The sequence below is a fragment of the Gavia stellata genome, chromosome 11, assembly GCF_030936135.1.
Source record: "Gavia stellata isolate bGavSte3 chromosome 11, bGavSte3.hap2, whole genome shotgun sequence".
Lineage (NCBI taxonomy): Eukaryota > Metazoa > Chordata > Aves > Gaviiformes > Gaviidae > Gavia > Gavia stellata.
In genome coordinates this window covers 18,424,531-18,450,217 of record NC_082604.1, presented here as the reverse complement: position 1 = coordinate 18,450,217, position 25,687 = coordinate 18,424,531, and the positions used below count along the sequence as shown (strand labels likewise).

At 54.7% G+C, this 25,687-nt stretch overlaps 1 protein-coding gene across 1 annotated transcript; it reads right to left on the bottom strand.

Annotated features, from left to right (window-relative positions):
- Positions 1 to 261: 261 nt before the first annotated feature.
- On the bottom strand, positions 262 to 25,434 carry MASP1 (MBL associated serine protease 1). Its single transcript, XM_059822708.1, has 11 exons — positions 25,214 to 25,434; positions 22,923 to 23,148; positions 14,434 to 14,611; positions 14,041 to 14,172; positions 13,343 to 13,539; positions 12,872 to 13,019; positions 12,247 to 12,365; positions 11,535 to 11,613; positions 6,825 to 6,962; positions 5,718 to 5,792; positions 262 to 1,157 (listed from the first exon to the last, which is right to left on the bottom strand). Exons 1-11 carry the CDS (start codon positions 25,432 to 25,434, stop codon positions 262 to 264), a joined length of 2,409 nt encoding a protein of 802 aa, XP_059678691.1.
- Positions 25,435 to 25,687: the final 253 nt, after the last annotated feature.

Genomic DNA, 25,687 nt, shown 5'->3' with positions numbered 1-25,687 from the left:
GAGGTTTGGAGATGGGCAGCACAAGTGGAGGACATTGGCTGAGATCTCGCCCTTCGCTCCCTCCCCCCAGCTCCCTAGCAAGCATTTCCTGAGAGCGCAAGCGAAGGGATGTGGGACCAAGCGAAACAAGTGACGTGGAGGGCTGGCAAAGGCCTGGCGTGCACTGAGCATCGTGGCTACTGCTTGCAAAAGACCAGAGTCTGGAGCATATTAAAAAACAACAACAAGAAAGGGAACTGCGGCAGCAGGCTGCTTAGTCACTCATCTCTCCAGCTCCGGGTCCAGAAATGTCCATCTCTCTGAGGAGCCTGTTTTCTTCTCCACCCAGTCCACATAGTTGGAGACTTTGGTGTACACACCGTACACCTGCTTGCTGCCGCACTCCTCTGGGCCACCCCATGAGACCAGCCCTTGGGCCACCCATCTCCGGGTTCCGGGGTCCTGGATGACGAAGGCTCCTCCACTGTCTCCCAAGCAAGTGTCCTTCCCACCTTCATAGTAGCCGGCGCAGAACATGTTCTCGGTCACGCTGTAGTTCCCTGACCGCGACTCGTAGCTGGTCTTGCACTCTGCATGCAGCACCACTGGCAGTTTGACGTACTGCAGGATGTCAGACAGCGTCCTCATGCCTGAGCTGATGATCTCATCCACCGTGATGTTGGGGTTAGAGATACCCCATCCAGCCACCAGCCCCAGCGTGTTAGGGTGAGGCCCCTCCAACTCGTGCTCAAACTGGGGCAGACAGACAGGCATGACGTAGTTCCCCATGGTCACCTTCTCCTTCAGCTTGACCAGAGCAATGTCGTGGTTGTAGTTCTGGATGTCAAACTCCTCATGGAGGATGATCTTCTCCACTGTCCGATTGACGGCCTCCATCTTGTTCCTCACATCATGAAGGGCCAGGTAGACAGTGACATGCTCCTTGGAGACAGGGATGACAGTCTTGTCTCGCCGCTGGGAGCGGAGGACATGGGCGGCTGTCAGCACCCAGGAGTCTGAGAGCAGGGCACCGCTGCCAAACCATTTGTCATTGGGCACCCGGGACATGTCCTCCACCACTATCAGGGCCTGCCAGGGGAAGAAGCCAGGCTCTGCGTTTCGCCCACCAATGATGCGCTTGATGATCCCAGGCAGAGAACGAGCTGGCCGGCCACACACTGGGGACAAAAAGGACAGGACAGTTACTCCCAGCATTTACCTAGGGAACAAATGAAAAGGGATATCCCTGTAGATTATGCCACATGGCTGGTTATCTTCAAACCAGATGCTCACTTGTGTCTTTTTTTTCCGTAGAGGGCAACTCTTCTCCTTTTCTCAGTGGATAAAGCCCATCGTCCCTGCCATCTTCACCTTCTCCTGGCAGAGTGTGCTTCAGAGCTTGGAGCAGTCTGGGCATTACACCCCATCCCCTATGCTAACAGATCTTTGGAGGTATGTCTGGGAAAGGAAGGCATCTGTCCTGAAGGATTTTGCTTCCTAAAGGCAGCCCCAGCTCCTTTCATGTCTTCCTTGCCTGGTGGAACCATTTATGGTGGCAGTGGTTTGCCCTTCTGGGAAAGGGGCAGTCTATTGCTCTTCCATGAGGATGGTGGGATGATCTTGTCTGACACCTGCATGAGTTGCCCAGTTTCTTCTATGAAGTAGGAGCCACCCTCTGTTTCTTTAAGCCTGATGGCTCAGACATGAAACTAAGAGACCTCAGTAGTAGTGCTGCCTCTGTCACCAACCTGCTACATGACTTTGGCCTCTTCCCCTCTCTCTACTCTCTGAGCTATTTTGGCAATACTTTTGGAGGACAGAGCGTCTTTCTTTGCTTACAGCCCCAGGACAATTGGGTCCAGCTCTTCCAGAGTTAAAAATAGCTGTACCAAGCCCTTTGGGTGTCCCATGCTTTCTGTGGCTTTGAGCAATGAGGCATAGATTAGAGAAGTGTCTTGTCTATGGGTCAGTAGAACCTGTTGGTTTCCAGGATTTGGGCCCCCTTTCTCCAGGTGCCCATGGAAACCCCGGTCTTGGCATCTGCTCTCACATGGCACCCTGGGAGACCCAAGGGAGGATCTCAGGCAGCTGTCCCAGGAGGTACTGATAGGCCTTTGGCGTAATCTACCTGCAGTGACGAATGCATATTGCTCAGCACCATCCATCATTGCATCTTTGGGGCCTCCAATACCTTCATGGTGGGGCAGAGGGTCCAAAATCCCCTTGCATCTTCCAAGCACACATGCACCCTGGAGGGTGGCTGTGTGGCTCCCACAGTTATGGCAGCTTGCCCAGAACAGGCCATTCTTCTTCTGGCAATGAGAGAGGACTGAAACCAAATTGAGCCACCAGACCCCATGCTGGACCAGGGAAGGAGGCATCTTCAGAGCTGGGAGCTCCCTGCTCCTGCTGTCCTGGCTCTGCGGGAGTTGATCCTGGGTTTGGTCATGGACAGTCAAAGCCCAGTTAGTCCCAAAAGTTTTCTCCAAAAAAGTAGCCTCCAAGCTGCCCTCTCCTTCCCCACCCTTGCTGGAGGCTGTGAAAGGATGATGTGAATGCTCTTAGCCATGAGACCACGGATTTTCTGGGCATAACTCTGGCTACCAGACCTGGTGGGTCTCAGGCCCAAAGAGTCTCCACTGAGCATGGGAAGGGTCAAGCTCTTGGTACTTGCCAGGGCAGGGCTGCAGCACATGTGGCCTTGTCACAAAGGGAGGTCGAGAGCCCTTGGTGGGCTTTTGCCAAGGTCCCGTGTGCTGGACCTTTACTCCAGAGAGGCTGGAGGATTTACCCTGCAAATAACAGGCTCATCTGATGTAAAGAGTGAGCTGTTGCCCACTGGGAATGAATATGGACAGTCAGAATTATGTATAGCACACTATGGGGCCGTGGAGGCTTTCATCTAGGGTTAGCTACCCCAAAGCTGTACCAGAGCTCCTGACACTGAAGTCAGGCATGGATTCAGCAAAACACGTGAGCCAGGGTGGGACTTGAAGCACTCTAAGTAGTATCAGACCTTAGTCTTTGTTTACACCTATGTGATCTGTGCTCCAGATGGGGACCATGGTGCTACCAGATTCCGTAGGCAAGGGCAAATGGAGGGATCTTTCTGCTGTCTCAAAGACCTGGCAGATGCAATGATTTCCACCAAGCCTGGATTGCAGTCAAACAGGGCTGTGACTTAAAGGGTTGTCGTACAGTTGAACTGGTAGGTGGGTCAAGGAGATAGCTTGAGGGCCAGCCTGCACTTTGCAATTCCTCACTTTGCAGTTTGGTTTCTGGAGTGATTTGGCTGGATCCACACCACTTCAGAAAGAGAAAGGCCAAATGAGTAATCCTGCAGCCTCACCATGCCCCGTGAGCTTGCTCAGCACTTCCCAGACCATCCAGCTGCTTGTCCAGCTCCTGCTCAGTGTGCCAGGAAACCCAGCGGAACGCCGATGGGAGGACTGGAGCCTGACATCAGCCCAGCCTCTCCCCTCACTCCAAGACCTGTCACGAGGTCTGTGGTCTCACAGCCATGGCATTTGCCCTCCCGGAGGAGCTGTGGCTGGAGAAGGCTTGGCTGTGAGATGTTGCTTAGCACCATGGGCTTTACTCTGGCATCTCAAGTCCTCACCACAGTTCTAGCAGCCAAACCAGCACCCTGCTGCTCAGCTCCTCAGCAGACCCAGAATTAATGTCTGTAGAGCCCTGATGTGCTTCCTGATTTGCCTCGAGGAGCTTTATCCAGGCGCTGTGACACAGCGTGAGGAAGAGGGACTCAGCATGCTGAAGGTGGCTCTGAGAGGGTTGGACAGGGCGGGCAGGGACAATCCTGCCCCTGGGGAACTTAAGCCTTTGGACATGGCTGTTGGTGGTGGGGCTGGTTCATGCCTGTGGCAGCACTGTGGAGGGGGACTCCCAGGTTGCTTGGGGGTGCTAATGTCACGGGGAGGTTGTGGGAGCTGATTTGGGCTTGTCTTTCTACAGCTGGAAGAGTCCTGAATCGCAGCAGTTCAGGTGCTGGTCTCATCCCTCCGAGTCTGCAAGGGGAACCCACATCCTCTGTGGAAAGTGCCAGGACTCTGCCCTGATGCCCCCTGTGCTGTGAAGGGAGGATGCAAAGCCTCACAGAAAGAGGGTCTGACCCCCCAAGGCAATGGGATCATGGCTGAGAGTCAGCCTTGCAACCAGGGCAGGAGCATCGGGAGCTGCTAATGCGGATTTGTCGCAGCTGGGATCTGCTGCTAGGAAAACTGCGACTCCAGCAGAGAGGGAGCATGCTAAGTGTCTCTGTGTCTGCTCTGCTCCCCTGCCTTTCCCAGTGCTGCAAGGAATACAAAATACGCTCAGGCAAATAATTCATGTGTCCCAGCCCAGCCCAGCTGTCTGCTGCACTGAAGCTGACAGCCGTTCCAGGGAGATGGTTTTAGAGGAAGCGCATCCAGCCAAATATTTATTCTATTAAATTACATATCAAAAACGCTGACCAGGCTGCAAATGCTCCCACTAATGGCAGAGGCAGGCGTGGAGTGGCCTGGAAGAGGAGTTTCTATTGATGGAGAGGTGGCGTGAGACATAGGGGAAGATCTGAAGAGCAGCTGGCCAGCTGCTGCCTGCAGATCCCGATCTCAGGAGAGCATCACCCTCTCTCTGGGATTTTCCATTTTTCTGAAGTCTCTCTGACTTCTGTCACTAATCAGGAGGCCTGGAAATGGCCCATGAATGCAGCTATGGCCCCAAAAGATGTCCCCATATGCTCCCAGCTCAAATTAGTTCAGGCTGAAACATCAAGGAGAGATGCAAAGAGCAGTCGCTGCAACAGGAGCAGCCACAGCCCTGGTCTCGGAGCTCCATGGGCTGCAGGGAATCTTAGGGGGTCCCTTCTCTGGCCTTGCAATCACTCAGTGTGGCTGGACAGCAGATGATACCCTCCATGGGGCTGAGCCAGCTTCCGAATATTGGGGTGGTTGCAGCTGCAGCTGCTGCATGGCAGCACCTCTCTGGAGAGCTGTCCCTGCACATCCGACCACAACCCGCACCCAAGGCTGCCTCCAGCCCCCCCGCCTGGCAGCCAGACCTGGCCCCACGCTTGGCTATGGCCAGCCAACATCCCAGGGACTTTTGTTTAATCCCAAGTGGGCACCTGGCCTGGAAACTTGCTGGCTGCAAGCATTTCTGCCACTGCTCAAAGGCGTGGGACTTTTCCTTCCCTGTGAAGTGGCTAGGTTTTTCTGCAAGGCTTGGAGAAGCGGTAATTGCTCCTGCATGTGGACACACTGCTAGTGGGAGCTGACAGCCAGCGGTGCTGGGCAGGTAATGCTCTGCCCTTGCCTGGAGCCATCTCCGGTGATGCTGGGGGCTGAACATGGCCAGCGAGCTCTGCCCTGGGGCTGCTGGTTTCCTTGTCTGCTGAAGCAGGGAGCTCGGGGAGCCCTGACAGCCAGGATGGCTGTGACCCCACTGCTGCCCTATACTGCCAGGGAGACATGCCCTCATCACTGCTGCCTAGTGCCACCACTGCACCCTGACTGTCTGGGCCAGCTGGGATACCAGGAGGCCTCTGTCCCCATCACCCTCCCGGCCATACATTGCAGCAGTTGCGTACATATAGCCCAGGCACACGGCATTATCACCAGGGAGCAGGGTCCCTGCCTAGGGAAGCAGCAGGTCAAGTCAGGCAGGGAGACATCCCCCACCGCACGTTCCTGCTCCGCACCCTGTGCTGTGAGAACCGGCCGCCCCAGCACTAGTACCTGGTCGGCAGGACGGCAGCTTGGTCCCCAGCTCCTCGCTCCTCCATACGCCCGATGCATCACACGTGTAGGTGGCTGGAAGAGAGCAAAGCATTAGCTAGGCTGTGGCCCTGGCATGAGGGGGTGTCTTGCAGTGAGGAGATTTGTCCAGCTATCAGGACCCTTTGAACCCTTTTCCAGAGCAGGAGGTGACCTCCCTTTTACACTCTCTGTGCTCCATTCCCTGGGGGGGCCTGGCAGCCCTGCGCCCATGCAGGGGACATGCCACCATCCTCGGTTTCATTGCCTTGAGTTGTCTGGAGGGCTTTGCTGTGCCCTCAGCCTCAGCTGGCAGCTGCCGCCCCATTAATGCTGCCAGTGCCCGTTCTGCTAATGCATGTGGGGTGCTGGGACCAGATGCAGGGGGCCAGCAGGTGTGCAGGGGGATATGAGCAGGGAGATAGGAACGTGAAGAAATCCTTCGGCTTTGCTTGCTGGGGGAGGAGGAGGAAGAAGGGCTGGGGTGTGTGCACACCCCTTCTGACACCCAGAGATGGGTCTGAAGGGTGCAGAGACCTGTGGTGCTTGGCAAAGTACCTTGTGGTGTCTCTGTGGTTATGGACCAGGGGGATAAGGGAGAAACTCAGTCTGCCATGATCCCACTGCTATCTGTTCAGCTTTGGCTATGCTGGATGTTTGGGTGCTAGTAGGATGGGGAGCCTTGTGGAGCCCCTTCTGAGGCTGCTGGACCCAGTGCTCTCGCCAGCAGCAGCTCCTTTCACAGGGACACAGAAAATTTCATATGCTGCAGGGAGCAGATGGCGGGGTGAGAAGGCAGAGCGCAGGAGAACCACCACACTGCTCTGCTGAGGCTGTTAAACACGCAGGCAAAGCACCAGGCAGTGCTAACTCTGTCCTACCTCGTTGTGGAGCAGGATGCGGCCAGTCTGACAATCCAGGTAGTGCAGATGCAGAGTACGATGTGTGTAGGCTACATCCACAGCCTGCTGCTTGCAGAGCATCCCGGAGCAGCCATCCCAAGCTCCCCCCGCTTGCGAACGCACGCACGCATGGCCACACGCCCACCCGCACTGTGCCGTGGGGACTCGGCCTGGCCCCACTGCTCACCGGTGCTGTTGGGGGCCATGTGGTAGTAGGGGTGCTGGCAGTGGTACTGGATGGCTGCTCGGTAGGTGGTCAGGTTGTTCCTGGAGGAGAAGGTGACAAAGCCATGCTCCAGCTCCAGCGGCGCTTTGCAGTCAGCAACTGAAAGCCAACACAGAAGGGGGGTTGAGCTCTGTGCTGTTTCTTGGGGTGTCCAGCCAGCCAGCGGGCAGGTAATGCTGGGCTTTGGCATGTGATGGTGGTCCTATGGGGCAGAGCGAGGGCCTGTATAGTCCTGTATCCCCTTTCTCTAGGGCACTGCAGGGGGCACAGCCTGACATGGCCTCAGATGGCAGCAGGAGGCTGTCCCCAGGCAGGGAAGCCTGGCCCCATGAAACCCCACCATGGCCACCCTGCAAAGGAAGGGCACGCAGGTGGCACCGCTGAACACCAGCAGCACGGCTCACCCACAGGCTGTATGGCCAACACCACTCATGCTGGTGGAGACCCCAGTCCTGGGAGCCCCTCCTGTGCACTTCATTTAGTGCAAGATCTCTCTGCTATACATTTGAGAGGCAAAGAAATCTGCTCTGGCAGGTAAGATCTGTTGAAATGTGGTCCCAGAGATTGTCTTCGCATCCCTTAGGAGTGGGCAGGGAAAAGCAGGCAGTGATTCACCAACCTATGCCACGCATCAGGGGTGCTCCTCTATGCACGAGGCTTTGCTGAGCATGGCACTATCCCTCTTGCTCTGGGTCTTGCTCACAAAACAATGCTGATGATAAGCATTTACAGATCAGGCTGAGCAACCCTAGGTCCTGGCTGTCTTGTGGCGGCAGGAGATGAAGGACAACAAGAGTGTGGCTTGGCTGGTCTGCAGTCAGAGGGAAGGCCAGCAGATGTGGGTGAGACCCCACCTGCTCCATCCCCCCAGACATGGGCAGGTTTGGCTCTGCTTCACCCATCCCTGGTGTGGGCTCAGGGTCTGATGGAGGGAGAAGGATTTCCAGGGTGCCACTGCCCTTCCCCATGGCGCCACTGCCCTTCCCCATGGCCTGTCAATAGTCCCCTTTCTCTCCCAGATCCCTCACAGCAGCCTGCCCAGCCTCTCCTCCCAGCTTCTCCCCTGGATTGGGCTTGTGCCACCCACCCCAGGAAGGACCCCAGGCTGTGAGGTGGTTCATCCGCCAAAGCCAGGAGTCACCCCATGGGAGCTGTGGCTCCCCGCTGTGTGAGCAGTTCACAGCACAATTGGGTGATGCTGTGAAGCCTCCGCACCATCCTGTGGACCTGCCTCAGGGGAGGGCAGGAACCAGGGTCTGATCCTGCTGGGAAATGCAGTGCTGCGGAGCTGGGTTCCACCACATTTAAGATGAGGGGTTGAGTAGGGGATGGGTGAATTTGCAGAAAGCAGGTCCTGTGCATCGGGGATGATGTGAGCTTTGTGGGTGTCCATGTGCTCCAGCATGGGAAGGGGGTGAGGACAGGAGCCCTAACTCCTCACGCAGTGATCCAGGCTAACAAAGAGAGAATTCACTAGAAGCAGTAGCTGGCACCAGGGGCATGTACCAATGCTCAGGGTTGCCTGGATGAAAAAAGCCTGGTTTATGGCAAAATGCTGCAGCTCACCATTCACCAGGGTCCCCCCACGCCCCGTAGGGACAGCAGGTGATGGGATGGTTGTGTGGATGGAGCCAGCTTGGGTGGAGGCTCTGGTTGCCTGTGCCTTGCAGAGGGACAGAGAAGGAGACACAGACCCCTCTCACCTGCTGGCCTGAGCTTTCCTGCTGTCTTCCCACGGTGCTTGGGCACACAGCGCTCCTGTGCCATGGTGCCAGCAACCGTGGGACCTTTATAAGGTGCTGGGGGATGCTGGGGCTTGCAGGAAGGAGGGAATGGATGTTGGGGGACCAGCCTGGCTTGCACAGCTGCTCTGCGTTTTTTATGGCTGCAGGGCAGCACCCACTGGCCCACACAGCCTGCCCCCTCCCTGTGTGTCCCCCAGGCCTGGGGCAGGCCTGATGCCTGGAGAATGGGCTCTTGCACAGAGGTGTTGCCCCATCAGTGTCCTGGGTCCTGCTGAAAGGGTGAGAGGAGGGAGTTTGTGCCGTGAGCCTTTCCAGACTTTTCTCTCAGGAAAGGGGCCATTTAGCATCTCCATCTTTGTAGGACCAGAGCTGGACCGAGCTCCCCAACACGCACCTGCTCCTCCTCTCCCAGGCTCTGATCCACATCCCAGCATCCTCCCAGTGAAGCCCCCAATGCCTCAGGGAGCCTGGGGTGTATGCCTGGGGCTCTCGGCGACATGGATGGCACCAGACACTGGGCTCTGATCTCCTTTAGCTGCAACCAGACTGAGACCAACCTGTCCTCACCTCTGCCAGGCCAGCAGTGGGGAGCAAAGGGGAGGCGGAGGAGCATCCGTCCACCTGCGCTGGTGCCAGGGCTTGGTGCCTGCAGGAAAGGGCTGGTGATGCCAACCTCTCCTCCAGGCCTCCTTGCCTGGAGGGTCTGAAAAGCGCCAGGGTGCTCGGAGAGAGGAGAGGAAGGAGTGTTTCTTATTTGCAACGCTGGGCCAGGGAAGAAGGGCAGCGAGAGGCTGAATCCAAACAACAACTAACCAGGTGGCCATGCCGCACTCCTTGTGCAACCCCCCCTTGGAGGGGGAGCTGAGCCAGGCCGAGGCATCTGAGCGGAGAGGGAGGGATGTGGAGGACGTGCCAGGAGCTGGCGGCAGTGTGCGGTCCCCGGGCAGCAGTGCCCGGGCTGGGCAGGCACCCTTCCCACGGGGCAGCGCAGCAGCAGGAAAGGGAGACTCGACTCCAAATTTCCTTCCCCCTTCTCGAGACGGAGTTAAGAAAGCACCAGGCACAGAGGGGTTAAGAGTGCCATGCCGGTTAGACAAGCCATGGAGATGGATTTGGCAGCAGGGCCAGGGGCAAAGGGGACCTGCCCTGGGCACTGGACAGATCAGAGAGGGACATCGAGACAGGCTGCCCATCTGGGCGGCGTGGCCGGCACCAGCCTCACGCGGCCACTTGCTCCGAGCCGGCTCTTCCCTCTGTCTGGTTGTCGGCTCTATCTGCAGCTGCACCGAAAGCAGAGGGGAAGGAGGAGAGCAGAGAGAGAAAGCCCAATTAGTAGATGAGCAGAGAGAGGCATGCAGGAAACCCAGCCCCCAAAACACCAGAAATGCGTTAATGAGCGCCCGGCCAGCCATGCCAGGGTGCTGCGGATGCCGGCGAGCCATGGCTGTGCCGGACACCCGCTTGCTCTGCTTGGCCGGGGCGACCTGGGGGCAGTGGCTGGGAGAAGCCGTCACGGGGTTGTGTTTAGCCTTGCCAGGCCATGGAGTTGGATTTTATCCACCTTGGCTGAGAGGTTTTCTATTTTCTGCATTGCTTTCTAAAACCGTTTTTGGTCATGCCCTGCCTCTCCCAGACATCCTGGGGAGGTGGGAGGCATTGCAGTTTGGAGGCCTGAATTGCCCATTTAGGGGCTTCCTGACTTTCCAAAAAAAGTCTTAGAAATTTAGTGTAGTGAGTCGTATCACACAAGAAGGGACCAGTTCCAGCCTAGCTGGAATAATGCAGGTAATAATTTCAATTTTCTCCAAAAAATAATACTTTTTTGGGTTAAAAATATTTAGCTAGATTTTTGTTCTTTTTCTTCTAGGCAATGCCAATTTTTACCTGGTGTCTGCTCAAGCTGGATAAAATCAATGGGAGACTGTGGTAGTGAGAGTGGTAGGAATGGGGAGTTCCTTGGTGGGGTAGCGGCATCAGTAACCCCACAATTTCTAAGGAGCCCTTTCAGATATGAATCTATTTAGCAGGTCTGAGAGCCTCCCATTTTCCATTTTAAGTGAGAAAATATGAATTAAAACTCCAGAAATGCTCTCCTAAGGTAAGATACCCAGTACCATTAAAACAAAAAGCATCTGCCCAGACGAGGAGAGCCTGGATCCCAACATCCCTTGAGAGCATCTCGTCCTGCCTCCCCTGGAAGGTCTTGGGACCTTCTCTGAGCATGTTTGCTGCTTTTCTCCTCTCTGGGCCAGCCTTACAGCAGACTGAGCAGCAGTAAGAGCCTCTCCGAGGGCTGAGGGCATTTGGGGGAAAGGGAAAAGGTGTTATCAGGTACATCTCCCAAGCCTGAGCTAAGAGAGGAGCTGGGTTAGATGAAAGAAGAGATGATGCAAATCATGACCCATCCTTTCAAATGGCATGTCCTTCCTTCTCCCCTTTTCTCCCATTTTGAGGTTTGTAAATATTTGGGCAACTTTTCTCTCCCCTTTCACTTAAAAGAGCAGCCCCCAATTTAGGCTAGTACCTGGGACCTCTCTAATGCCCCAGGTCTTAGTAGCATTCCCATTGGGAAGGAAATTTGGACCAGGAACCAGATTATCCCAAATTGTCCCAGATTTACCCAATGGAGTCAGCTCTCAAGAGCCAGGGTTGTTCTTTCTTTGACAGAGACACAGCAAAGTGGCTCACAAATCAAGCTATATGAGTAATCTAAATAAAAGCACCAACCTCTTGCTTGTGGCATTTGGAGCGAGCCCCATTATGTTATCCCAGAATGAGCCAGAAGAGCTTTGCAGAGTTACATAGCCTCTCTGGCTGGGTTTGTGTCTCTGAGTAAGGAACTCCGCTCTGGCAAGGCAGCTCCCTTTAGCATGAAATGATTTCAGGAGGAAAAGGACATTGGCAAGGTGGGGAAGGGTGTCCTTACTTTTGCAGATAGGGATCTTGTTACTCCAGGTCCCATCCTTTAGACACTCGATCTGGAAGGAGTCGCTTTCCAGGTTATCCTGTGCAGAAGATGCCAGCAAAAAAGCACCATCAATATACAAAGCAAGGAAATTTGTCTCCATAAAAAGTCAATTTCTGGGTGATTTAGTCAAGATACAGCCAGACCCCCCCGGAAGAGGACTTTTCTAGCTAAAAAATGCAATAAAATCATAATGAAAAACTCGAAGTTTTCTTGTTGCCAGCAATACAGTGGCATGCTGAATGCAAAAGACACTGGAGACATTTATTCCTGTTCTAGGTGCTGGGTTGGGTTAAGGAGGCAGCTCTGCATGAAGAATGAGTCTGGGAGGAGATCAGAGAAATACCCAGCTCCATGTCGGAAGTCAAATCAGGCTACTGGTTTGGAGGGAAGACAGCCACCCCATGAGTCACCCGTGCTCCCCGTGGTTCTCAGCTGTTTCCTGGAGACGGCCTGCCAAAATCCCAGCCCTCTTGATTTGCCAAAGCTGTCCCAAAGTCCCGGAGGACTGCCTGGTCTGTGGAGGCTGGCCTCTGCGGGGCTGCCTGGGAAGCCGAGCCAGTGCCCACTGAGATGGGGAGCAGGCAGAGCCCTGGCAGTTCCCCCGGGGCTTTCGCTGACCTTTTCTGTGGCAGAGGTGCCAGGTGCCCAGCTCCACACTGTCACCCCATACCTTCAGGACTTTGTATCCAGTGTTGCAGCTGATGACAACCTGGTCTTTGAAGGTGTACTTGGCTTGGGAAGGCTCGATTTTCCCGTTGATTGGTGGTTGCACCAGTGGGCACGGGTTTCCTTTGAATAAAGAGTAAATGAAGTAAACCAAAACTCAGCTGAATAAATGGAGGAAATGGAAAGTCCCATCTCTGCCACCCAGTCCCTGTAGCAGAGTCTGAGCATCCCTGCCCTGCTCTTGCTATTAACCTACACTAACATGGCTCAGCCAGGCTCTTCTCCTACAAGGAGTGGAGGATCCAGGTCTTTCCCCCAGTCCTGGGCTGTTCCTGGCTTTAGGCATTACAAGGCTGGAAGCTAACAACTGTAGCTTTCGCAATTATCCTGCCCAAAACTGCGCTGCTCTGCAATGTGGTCTTGTTTCAGAGCCCATCTGGCATAGGAAAAAAAAGCACCCTTTGATGGAAGGACTCCCTGTTATTTTATTCCTCTTTTGTGATTTCTGGGACAGACACTTTCTGGAGGCAGGCTCATGGCCCACCAAACTTATGGTCTCCACCTGCAGGGTTTATAAAGCCCTTCCCATTGCCCAAGCCCAGCAAATGGAGGAAAGCAGCAGGAGTTACCAATTGCTGTGTATGACAGCTTCCAGCCCCTGTTCTCTCCCGAGTTGTCACTGTGGAAGAGGATCTGCACACTGTTGGTTTGGGTTTCAATGCGTCCTGGGGACTTCTCTCCACAGAAAGGGCCAAACTCCCTATGGCCAGCTTTGATCTGCCAAGGGAAAGAAGAGTGGGGGGCTTGAAGGGGATCTTTGATCCCTGAGGATCGCTTCACCCTGAGGCTGATGGATGGGGCTGCAGTGGGGTCAGTGGGGCTTAAGCACCATGTGTTGGGAGGACGTGAACTGAGAGAGAGTCACCATTGGCTGAGAAGGTCAAAATCAGATGTGGTAAGAGACTTAGGTTCAATTGAGCACAGTGCTCCTGCTGGCTTCATCACCCCTGTTTAGACTGGGGCAATTTTGGTCCCGTCACGAGGGCATGAGGGAAACAACAGGAGAGCGGGACAGAAGGAGTGTGCAGAGCCCAGCTCACCTTGACGTAGTCATAAGGACAGGTCACCTCGGGGTGGTCTTCCACGTCAAAGCTGTCCTCGAAGCTCAGGGTGATGAAGAAACCCTCCTCCAGCTCGATGCGGTACAGGCAGTCTGAGCTCTTCGGGTAGGGGCTGGGGAAGTCAGCGCTGGTGACCACCCCACTCCTCTGGGTGTAGAGGTTGTCGCTGCACTCCACTGAAACACAGTCATGGCTCTCTCAGGGCCCTGCCAGCCAAATCCCAGCCCCGACCATACTCAGGAGCCCTCCCAGTGGAGTGGGGTCTGGTGGGTGGTCCATGGACCCTGAATATGGGTCTGTGCAAGGAGAAACTCACACAGCCAACCTCCAAATATGCCTTTGGCATAGAGGTCCTGGGCTGACAGCTAATCCCAGCTAATCTACGTGATGCAGATTCAGAGCAGAGACTAAACCTTCTCACTTCTCTGGCTTGAGGAGGTCTATAGGGCTTAGCTGAGCAGCATAGCCCATGGGAGAAACCACATCTCCTTCCCACACAAGAGGACTACGGGCCTTGGTGCTCTCCAGTCCCAGGCTATTGGTTTGCAGGGGAAGAGGCACCTTGTCCCTCCTGACAGCAAGACAGGGCAGTTTTGCCTGTGTTTGGTAGGTCTGTTGCCTGCTCAGGGACACCTTTGTGTGACCGTCCCCATGTCCGAGCTGTGCCTGGGCGGTACCTTTGCAGGTCCTGTTGTCAGAGTGGAGGATGTAGCCGAACCTGCAGGAGCAGTAGTACCCGCCGATGTAGTTGTGGCAGTAGTGATCGCACGCCAGCTCCTCATCGCTTTTCTCCAGGCACTCGTCCACGTCTAGGATGGAGATAACAAGGAAGGGATGTCACCCTGCAGCCCCCCATGCATGATTCCTTGTGGGGACATTAGCCACAGCACTGAGAAATTAGTTGTCCCATGTGGTGGGTCACAGGAGCACCCAGTGAGTCCCATATGGCCCAAGGGCTGCACACAAGGACTTCACCTGCTGGGGTCCCCAAGGCTGGCCTCGGATGTGATGCTAGCAAAGTTGTTATGCTACCCTAGCAAAATGGTCCTGCAGGCTTAACTGCTGCTTACCCACGGCAGTGTAATGGGCATCGAAGCCAGTGAAGCGTTCCTCGTTGGAGAAGTCGGACCTGAAAGTAAGCCCCATATAGGGCCCTGGGGACAGGATCACTTGCTGGCCGGGAGCCTGCTCTGTGTCTGTCGTCTCCCTGCCGCAGAAGGTTGCCAGCTCCTGGTCCTCAGCTTCAATCTGTTAGCAGAAAGAATGGGTGAGCGCTCAGCAGGGCTTGGGTCTTGCCCCCTGGGCTCTGCTGAGCACTTGGATAGCGCAGGAGTTTGACATGTCCCTGGGGTGCTCCCCAGTGCTGGTCACCTCTGAATTTTCTCTGTGTGGGGCTGTGGGTGTCTGTGAGCCCAGAGAGCCCATGGTGCTTTGCTGGGGGAGGTCAGGCTGGGCTTGGAGTCATGCTCTGCACCTGAGAGCTCAGGTCTCTGCCTGTGCTTGCCCAGCCTGTCCCCTGCCAGGCCTCAGCAGTGTCTCCATGGGGCAGGCTGCCTGTCTGGCAGCCTTTGATGGCCACAGCTTAAGGATGCAGCTCTGCACCCCTGAGTGCCCTGTCCTGCTCAGCCCTGCGCTGCCTTGGCCCTAAAAATCAATTTCCAGCCATTCCTGCTGCATTCATCTCACCTTTTGCAGCCGAGTGTGACCCTGGGGATGCTCAGAGCATGGCAGGTCTGACTCCCACTGCTCTGGCTCTCTGAGATGCCATTACTGCAGTGAAGAAATTAAATGGTTTCTGCAAAATGAACACAGGGACTCCGGTCTGCCCGCTCCTGCCTGTGGTCACCCTCTGAAGCAGATGCTGGGAGAGCAGGTAGCATCTGGGATGTAGGGAGGAGCTGGGGGGTGTAAGGGGAGGATGCAGGGAAGGAGCCTGTTTGGGAGGTGGGGTGAGGACGTGGGCAGACAGCGCAGAAGGGGTGTGAAAATCAGCCCTGGGCCATATCGTTCCCACTCAGAGCTGTGGGTACCTGAGACGTTCCCCCTCACTTCCTCCCTCAGCCCAAATGCTGATCCAGGTGGCAGCATCTCTGTGAGGGCTGTGCTGCTGGGAGGGTGCTGGGACCCCAGAGGAGACCCTGCCCATCGGTTTTGCATCAGCTCAAAGCAGCAGCCGTAGTTTGGATGGTGTTTCTGTCCCCTGGGCTGGCTTGGACAATCTCAGTCCCGTCCCTGCCACCCAGGGTCCCTGTCTGGTTCCAGACCTGCAGTACCAGGCACTATTTGGACTCGAGCCACACACCCAGAGGGTTACAGGAGGGGACAAATGGGCCGGCGTGCCCTGTTGTCATGTCAGCATGCTCAATAGCCTCTATGTGCATCCCTTTAAAGCACAGCCATGCCCCTGCCTTCAAGCACTGTAATACCTGTGGAAAACCCTTCTGCTTTCCCTGGAAACCCCCTCCCTTCCTTTTTCCTCACCATTTTCCCCAGGACCATTTCAGCATTGACTCCATCTCCTTCTCCTGCAAATCCCACCCCCAGCCCCTGTCTCAACCGCAACCTCTCCCAGCTCATTCCCAGCATCCTGCCTGCTTTCCCCCAGGAGATTTGAATATGAATAACCCCTTGGCTGAGGAATGTGATGAACACCACCATACCAGCTCCCACCACTCATGCCAAACCAATGCTATTGAGGCCATGATGAAATGTGCAGCCCTCCAGCCCATGCCTGGGGAAAACAGCCGCCTGCTCGGGGACCCACAGGGTCCCGGAGGTGTTGCAATGCCGTCCTTGGCTTGCGTGGCCTTGGCGAGGTGAGACCCTCCTCTGGCTGCATCCCTGTCTCCTGGAGACCCTCAGGATGCACCAGCCAGGGAGGATCTGGGGCTGAAAGGGAAATTTCCCAGGGCTGAACAAGCAGGCGGAAACTCGCTCACACCAGGGAAAGCCAATGTGGAAATGGCAACTCAGCATGCCTTGACATTGCCTCCAGATATTTTCCATCCTCTCATACAAGCTGGAGCTGGCCAGAAAAGAGAGAGACTTTCCGATGATAAATTTTGAGAATTTGGAGAAAAACCACGCGCCCCACATTGGGACAAAAACCCAATTGATTTTTTTTTTTTGTGAAACAGCGTTCTGAAAAAAAAAAAGGAAAACAAGTAATTTAGGACCCATCTGGTTTCAATCCCTTTGAAATAGACTGTGGTACTTTAGAATCTCTTTTAAATCTGAAAGAAATATTGTTTTGAAATTAAATAGCATTTCAGACTGAAAAACGGGAGCACCATCACCAAAAGCGAAGGAAAACGGCATTTCAGCCCTGACACACAGTCTTGGCTGTGCACGTGCATGGCACACAGCCTTTTCTGCAGAAACTACTTTTTCTTAAGGAAAGCTGTGGGAAGGAGCAATTTCCAGCCAGCTCCTCCGTGCGGGGCTGGTGGGACACACGAGTCACTGTGTGAGCGCCCATCCCTCTCCTCCAGCCCCGGCCGGTGCAGCTCCTGCAGCACAGCATCACCAAAGCGCAGGAAAACCTCCCCGGTGCCCCATGTCTTGGCCCAAGGGTGCTCCCGCCATGGTGCCAGCCCCAACACTGCCCCCAGCATCCCTGGATACAGCCCTGGAGCAGCAGGATGAGGCCCGGGAGAGCCGTGCTCTCCTTGACAAAGGTATCCATGTCCCCTTATCTGTGACGGGTCCCATGCCCTGAGCCACAGGGAGCAGAGACAGCCCTCCAGCAGTAAACTAAACAGAGAGGTCATCATCCCTGGTTAATATTTGCTGCTTCTGCTGAGGACTGTATACTTTTTCATAGATCATTTACATCCAGCGAGCAGGCTGGTAATTAAATCCTGGTTGTTTGTTTGGAGTTTCTCCCTCCCGGGTCACGATGTCGACGTTTTCACTAGAGAAGATGTGTCCCTGAGGGAAATATCAATTGCCGCAGAGAAATTCCCTATAAAAATACGCTAAACGAATCCTCCTTTGAAAAATAAAATATAGTGACACTCTCGTGCTTTAAATTTACCCTTGCCACTGCCTCCTGCCGTCTTCCCTGTTTCTGCCTGCCTCTTCATTCCCTTGTTAAGATTTGTGCCCATCTGGATAAGGGCAGATGGGGGTCCCTCCCCGGCTGTGGCTCTGCTCCCCTGGATTTTGGCTCGGGCTGTGGCTAAGAGAAGTGGTGACCCAAACTGTGTGACCCCCCTCTGCCCCATATTGATTTCCCCCTTCGGGGCAGGAGGCAGGAGCTGGAGTGCCCTGGCTCTGCAGCAAAGAAACACTGCCCCAGGGCAAGGGCTGCTGGGGATGCCGGAGCAGCGATGGTCCAGAGATGCCTCCTGCAGTGGGTGGGTTAACGAAACACCACGAACACCAAGGGGAATTTGGCCCAGAGGTTCAGTGTCTGTCGCTGGAGAGGAGCAGGCAGCCGGCAATACGGAAATGCAGCCGCCACCCCCCCCCTCTCCAGCCCTCCAGGAATGCACTAATTGGACTGATGAAGGCCAAACATACCGCTTGTAATATATATAAATGGCTCATTAGGCAGAGAAATCGCAGTGCTGGGCTGAAGACACTGGGAACATGACACGGGGAGGAGACGCTCAGAGACAGGGAAGGGCATGAAAGAGCCCCTGCCGAGCTGCCTTGCAGTTAGAGTGCACGCAAGAAGGCAACACCCAGATGAACGGGGTTTTTTTGCAAAATGACTGATGCTGCTGCTGCTGCTGACTGTCGGAAATGAGGCAGAGATGGGACAGCCCCAGCAGGAGCCTCCATCTAGGTCTCCTGGAGATCTGTTCCCCAACATGCATGCATCCTCTCCCTGTTTCGTGTGCAAACGTGCACCTGAATTTCCACAGGAACATACATGGCAGCTGTGCCATGGGGGAAAGGGAGCATGGCTGGTTTCCCCTGCTGTGGACTTGGCTCGGCATCTGGAGACCATCCCCTCCTGTGGGTTGCTGCGCCCACATACCCTATTTCTGGGCCAGGCCTGTTCCCTGGGGTGGCTGGGGGTGCAAGAAGAGCCCAGGCGGGATGCTGGGGTGCTGATGGAACTGCTGGCTCGCTCCCATGCCTGATCCTCCTTCTTCACCTGCACGGCAGTGACCGTGGTCCCCAGCGGTGCAGGGGGTGGCCGGTGCCACCAGACTCCTCTGCGCAGAGCCAACGGAATGGGAAAGATGAGCAGCAAAGCCCTGGGCCCTCCCCTCTTCCCAGCTGTCTCCTGGGATTTGAAGTGCTCCTGTTGGGACCCCACACCCCGAGGGCACGGATTACCCCCTGGCTGAGGCTGGCTGACAGCACCAAAAGAGGATGCTCTTCTCCTGACCCCCCAGTACACACCAAGCCCTGATTTGTGCTTTTTCCCCCGCTCTGAGCAGAGGAAGGTGTAATGGGTCCGTGCACCCTTCTCGCAGCCCCACGCTGGGCATGCACTGCCCTGAATGCAGCATCGAGCTCCTCCCCTGGCCCTGCAATGGCCCCTGCCAGCGCTGTGTCAAGCAATGAGGATGTCCCCAGGGACAGTGCCACCGAGCAAATCGCCCGCAGCAGGGGGTGGCACACTGCCAGTCCAGGAGGCTGCGTGCAAAGCCAATCTGCTATGCACCCTAAACACCATGCCAAACCTCGGGGGGACACGGCTCTGTCACATCACAAATCTTTCATAATCTCCCTCCCCGAGCGCCGCTTCCCAGGCCAGCGGCACTAGCTGATGCTCTGCCTGCAGCCCTGCTTCTCCCGCTTGGCCCATACCCTGTTTTCCCCTCACCAGCCCCTGACTGGGGCTGGCAAAAACTGCCTCCTGAGCTCGGTTGGGCCCCTGGCCACCCTAGAGCACATTTATTTGCAGCCACTGGTTTTGCCTGAGATGCCTGGCCAGCTCCTGGGCACCCACACACGGAGTTAGTGGGAGTCCTGCCTGGGTGAGCACCCGATGGCACAGATCCTCCCTGGGGACATGGGTGTGAATAGCAGCTGCAGAAGTGTGTCCCAAGTGCCACGTGTGGGCAGAAGTCTGAACACAGCATGAAGAGGTGCATCCAAGGGAGACTTGGGTTGTGTCAGGGGAGATAGGACCCACCGGACCCACAAAGTGTCACGGGACCCCCTGCCCTCCTGCACCCATGCACAGTTGGAGGACCCATCACAGATGGCCCCTGGGCTTGAAGGAGTAAAAGGAAAGCCCTGTGGCATGTGCTGAAACCTGCCAGGTCTCAAGCATGTGCCATCCTGAATCAGGACTCAGTGGTAGGGATTGGGGTGAAGAGGTGTAACCCCACGAGGACCATGAGCCAGCAAGGACTTGCCATGGGCTGACTGGAGGGAAATCCTCTCACCACAGGCCCCATCTTCACTTCAATCAAGGAGCTGGTCCCAAGTTGGCTGCCAAGCCCTCAGGGGCTGATTTCACTTCAGTGCTTGACATAGCACTGTGCAAAACCTCATGGACAGGACACCAGGCTCAGATCTCCCTAATAAGCTCGGGGATTTACTTGTGAAGGTCCCTCAGAAGTCAGGATTTCATCTCCCATCTCTGGCCCTCCACTGGGATTTAATCTCCCATCTCCCTGCCTCTGCCACAGTGCTCCTCAGTGACACTAGTCAAGTCACTTAACCTGATTTCCTGGTCACAGCTGTGGCTTTCAGGGTGCCTCGGACCGGTGCTGCAGACTTGTGTGCAAAAGCGCTCAGTGCTGGGTGACCCCAGAAAGGAGCTGGGCAAACCACAGTGAGACCCCCTGCAAATGAAGAACCCCCAAATCAGCTCCCTGGGAACAGCGATGAGCCAGGCAGAGCCTGCCGAGGAGAATGGTAGAGAGCAGGAGCCGAAAGCCCAGTACGGATGGCTGCTTCTTCCCTGGACCGTCCCCCTGGACCTGGCAGGCAGCGGAGGGCGGCCATCCAAAACCCAGGGAGAGGCTGTCTCCGACGCAGCAGGGGCCGGAGCTCAGCTTCCCAAGGCAGAGTGTGGCTAGTGTTTCCTACCTGCGTGGGGCTTCTTCGGGTGCGTATTTTGGGGGGGGCTGTTCCTCTCGTTCCTCTTGGCTCAATTCCTTACTGAAGTACCACTCCCCCTCTCTGCCATCCCCATTTGCACAAACAAGCCTCCTGGCCTGTGAGCATTTCTTTAGGATCCATGTTCTTTTTATATATATACACACACGCACACATATATGTGTATTTATATAAATAAACAGCTATTGTTTTAATTAGCCATTGTTTCAGAGCTCTGGAAACTGTTCCTTTCTGAAGACCACCCCGAAGGCAGAGATCTGTGTGAGTTTACAGCTCGGCTTGCCCTGAGCTTGCCACTCAAGGTGACTTTCTACACTGCTCGAGAGCTCGGGCGCATGGGCAGCCAAGGAGGTAAGGGAAGCAAAGGCCGGGGCATGGTGGCTTTCTGCCTGTCCTGAGCTGGGTCCCCACCTTGCATCGGGGCTGCTCAGCCCCATTTTGACCTCCTTCTTGACTTATGGCAGTCAAGATGATGAAGACCCTGATGGGGAGCCCAGTCAGAGTGATAGTCAGAACAAACAAGATGTTTCTTCACACACACAGAGAGGCATATAATCATATATTTAACCTGTGCAGCTCTCTGCCACAGGATGCTGCAGAGATTAAAGTCACCCACGAGTTCAGAAAGCAGTGGTACAAGTTCATGGAGGGGGAATCCGTTGAGCGCCACCGAACACAGAGATACCACCTGTGGCTTTCTGAGCGTCTTCACTGGGACTGGAAGAGTATTACAGAGAAGCACCTACATGTGTCGCGTCTATAATTATACTCTATAGCCATACACTGTTGGCCTCTGTCAAAGAGAGGGCTGATGCTGTTTTTATGTCTTGCGCTGATGCAGACAGAGGCTGGACACACAGACCCAAGGAGAAAAATAGCCATGGAGTCCTTTGCTGCTCTCCTTAACGTTTTCTAAGCTGGTGGTTTAGCAGCATCAAGATTGCACCCCTCCCCAGCAGAGTAGCCTATGGATCTCCCGTAATCCATCCATTTTCAGCACTTTTCAAATGTAATTCTGTGGTGGGGGTTCCACAAGCTGAGTTACAGCCCCGAGCAAATTTATACAGCTGAGATCTAAATCCCAGTGAAAAATACCGCCTTCTTATGGAAATCCAGCGGCAGGGAGAGCTATGGTGCCAAGTTGGCACCCTGGCCAAATAACAGGGAGCCTTATGAAAAAGGAAAAATGAGCAGGGGGTGAAGGGTGGGAGGAGGCGTAAAGCTTGGAATGGGGAAAGTTTCCAAGAAATCCGCTCCTTGAGCTTACTGGGTTTTTAAAGCAATATATCTCTATATATGTCCTGGCCCCTGTGCTTGGAGAAGATCCAGGAGAAGCAGAAAGAACTAATCAAACCTCAATGAGAGCTGTTAGTAGCAGAATGAGTGCCAGCACAAAGGGGAAATTAAAGCAGTGAACAACAGATCCTAGAGGAAAAAAAACGCAAATGTTTGCTTTGTTTTCTTAGGGCAAGAATAAAATAATAATTGCAATTAGCTGGCCACTAGCACCAGGGCTGGGTTCTGCAGTTCCAGACCTGGGTGCAACCTCCACCTGCCTCTGTGGAAAGGGGCAGGGTGAGGCTTGTGCTGGGTGATGGGGTAAGGCATGTTCAGCCAGGAAAACCTAGAAAGCACCTGCTTGCTACTGCTGGTCTGCTAGAAAGCACCAAACCTGACCAAGTTCAAAGATATGGAGAACCCAACTTGTCCTGGATGTGAAGGAGAGCCCTGCTTGGAGAGACCTGTGGTGCAAGAGGCAAGGATGCTCTGTGGCACTGCAGTGTATGGCCCACTGCAATTTCTGACGGGTTACTGCCCTGCAATGAAGCAGGCTGAAATCTTTTGTGGTTTTGGCCGTGACAGCTCCCTGGGAACCTCCATAGCTTGTTTGTGCTGCAGGTATTTGCCAGCAGCAATTTGTATCATCTCAGCCGTGAAATGGGTTTGTATTGAAACCAAGGGAGCCTTTGGGTCTGTGCCCTGCAGCTTGTGGGAGGCTCTGCTTGCAGACCTCAACTTGCAGCCTCAAGCTCAGGTCTAACCTTTCCCTTTTGTTTCCCTGGGGGCTGGACAGGGTGTCCCAAGAGCCTTCAAGCAGTGGCCAGGGATCCAGGCTGGCTGCAAGGTGCACCCACGCCCATGGCCTGGCAAAGGGTGCCCAACTCAGGGGTCCTTCTTGCACGTGGCTGGCATCAGAGTGGCACAGGCTGGGGGTTTAGCCACAGGGGTTTCATCAGCCCGTAGGTGTTTAAATCCCGTTGGGTCCAATGAGAATTAGGTGTCCAAATACTTTCAGAAATCTGGTCCTCTGTGGGTAAGCTCTGAATCTGGTGTCCCACTCACTGTTAGTCCAATGGATGTTGTCAGCTTACCTGGGCTCTCCCCGCTGTCCACTGGACTGGCAACTCCTGTGCCCAATAAATGGAGAAAACCACCTTGTTCTCAGCTTTTCCAGCACTCCCCTCCCTCAGCTGGCCAAATAGGTCTGCTGTCTAGCCCACTATCTGCCCTGTGAATCACAGCTCACCTTTACATAGTCGTATTCACAGAGGTAGGATGACTCCAAGTCAAAATGCATGAAGTACAGCTTGATTTTAAATCCGTCGGGCACAGAGATGTTCCATGTCACTTCCGAGTCGCTGGGATAAGAATCGGGGAAGTTGGGAGACTGGATCTCCCCAAACATGTCCGTCAGCTCAATGGCATCCACCGCGCAGAGCAGCAAGGCGCAAAAGGACCAGGTCAGGGGGTACCTGGAAAACACATGTGAGGAGATGAAATGAAACTCTGGCAATGCCAAAACCTGTTGAGGGCTCAGTCTCTTTTCCCAAGCAGGTCATGTAAGGCCACACACTTGAAACGGCTGGGAGAGGAGCACCGTGTCACCATGAGCAAACCCCCAGCCAAGCTGCGGGGAGATGGAGGTGAGGGTGGGAGCTGCACGTGGCTCTCAGGAGGGGAAAGCCACTTTGAAAGATGGGTGATGCAGGCACCACGCATGATGTAAAGGCACTTCCACAGCTCCCAGCCAGCTTCAGGCCTGTCAGGAGCTTGGTATTTCTCACGTTTCTCGGAGCAGCAGCCACTGGCAACACATCCTTTAACTAAAGGGACTCTGATGGGCAAATTTTCATTTAATGGCAGAATAAACACAAGGATGCTTAATAAAATAATGACGCTTTCTAAATCAGTTTAATGAAAGCATCATGGCAATAACTGCTAAGTATCATTATTATTATTACTGCTTAGCCTCATCCTGCCAAATTGGGATTGTTGACTCTCAATAAACAGCGCACACATCTTTGCAACTGCGCAAGGATGGGCCAGGGCCCCAGCAGTGTAACCCAGTATGTTACTCTCCACTATTTTCTGTTCCTCTCCTCTCCTCTCCTCTCCTCTCCTCTCCTCTCCTCTCCTCTCCTCTCCTCTCCTCTCCTCTCCTCTCCTCTCCTCTCCTCTCCTCTCCTCTCCTCTCCTCTCCTTTTCTCTTTTCCTTTCTTTTCTTTTCATCTTTTTCTCTTCAATTCTTAGGATACCACTCACCCCAGATGCAGAAGCACACAGAGGCTGAGATCCTTAGAGATCTTTTGTCATCAAACTCAGCTTTTAAAACATCTCAGCCTAAAGAGTTTGTCCCAACTTGTTACCAACTTGTTTGTCCCAGAGGAGTGCAGAGAGGACAGGTAAATCAGTGGCAGTCCAGCTGACCTCGCACCAGCCTCGAGCTTCATTTGAGCATGAAAGTGAGCATAAACTGAGTATTTCTCTGTGCAAGGGGAGAACTCCGCCTGTGCTGGAAGGGCAAACACAAAAGCCTGTGCCATTGCATGGGACACAGAAAGAGGAGTAGATCTCAGGCTCTTTACACCCAGTGGAGCACAGAAAGGAAAAGAGACATGCAGGAAATTAGAGCCATTAGAGACGAAAATTTCCGCTTTCTGAAATAGGTACTAAGGCCTGGCAAAGGCTTGTAGGTATGTATTACAGGCGCTGGAACTACTCACATGTACACATACACCCGGTTTCAAAATCAGGGCTTGATTTAGGTATGCTGGTGAGGAAATTGAAGCTGTATAAGTGGATTATTTTTAACCTGTCTGTGTTCTTTCAAAACCAGGGCAGTAGATTTCTGGGGCTCATTTGTGTAGTGCCATCATTTTTCCCAGCTCTTCATTACAAAGCAAAGTTAATGGGAACTGAGAAATTTGGATGGATTTTTCTTTCAAGCAGAATGAGGTTCAACATGCCTTTTTCTGACAGCTTGTCTGAAACCATAAAAATGTGTGAAGGGAAAATCTGTTTCTCCTCTGGTCAGAGTACAGGCACGGGGCTGGATGCCCGGCTGGTGTACATGGGCATCACCTCCTCGACTTGAACGGGCCGTTTGCTGGTGCAACTCTCTGCTTTCCCTTTAAACAGGGGAGGCAAAACAACGTCAAACTTCTTTCCCATGCCAGGAAAGTCTTAACCTCACGTAAAAGTGATAAACGACCGTGGCACGCACAGAAACCTGAAGCCCGTGCGGCACGTCCAGCCTTGCTCGCACCTTTCGCCCATGGACCGTGGCAGAGCGGAACGCCCGGGCTTGCGTGCCCATCGTCCGAGGCTCCCTTTGGCTCTGCTGGCGTGCCGGCACGCAAGCCGGGCTGCAGCACGAAGCCCAGGCATGAGCAACGCCTCGTTCGCTCGCGGATGGGGAGACCGAAGCCGTGGTGGTTGGAGGGAAACCTTCCTCAGCGGGATGGCCCCCCTGCCCGGCCGTGCCCCGAGACCATGGCGTGCGGGACCCCGGGGTCAGCCCGTTGCGGAGGTACTCACCTCATTTTGCTGCCGGGAGGGTTTGCGGGTGGGTTTGACGCGGAGGATTGCTGCTTGGTTTGCGGGGGACGGCTTTGCCTCCTTCCAAGCGCTCCGCTGTCTGCCTTATCTCTGTCCGGAGATTTGTGAGTGTGTGTGCGCCTGTGTGTGTGTGCGTCTGGAGTTGTCTGGCATTTTCCATGCAGGTCACGCCTTCCCCTGCCTGCAACCGTTCCCCACATCCCCACAGGCACGCAGGCAGACCTGCCCGCATTGGAACCGTCCTCCCCGCCGCCGCCCGCCCGCCCGCCGCTCCCTCCTCTCCCGCCGCGGGGCTGCCCGTGCGCTCCAGCAAAAGCCGCGGCATTCAGCAAAGTTTTTGTCTTCCCTAATCTCCAGAGTTTTGTCTCTGTGTGTGTGTGTGTGTGTGCCCATGCATATTGTGTTTTCTCTCTCTTTTTTTCCCCTCTGCAGCTTTGCCAGATGGCTAAAATT

Coding starts and splice junctions, on each gene's coding strand:
- MASP1 (XM_059822708.1), bottom strand. CDS start 25,434: ATGTGGGGAACGGTTGCAGGCAGGGGAAGGCGTGACCTGCATGGAAAA. Junction 14,173..14,433: donor TGCCCATTACACTGCCGTGG/GTAAGCAGCAGT, acceptor TCTCCATCCTAG/ACGTGGACGAGTGCCTGGAG. Junction 13,020..13,342: donor GTCCTTATGACTACGTCAAG/GTGAGCTGGGCT, acceptor TTCCCTTGGCAG/ATCAAAGCTGGCCATAGGGA.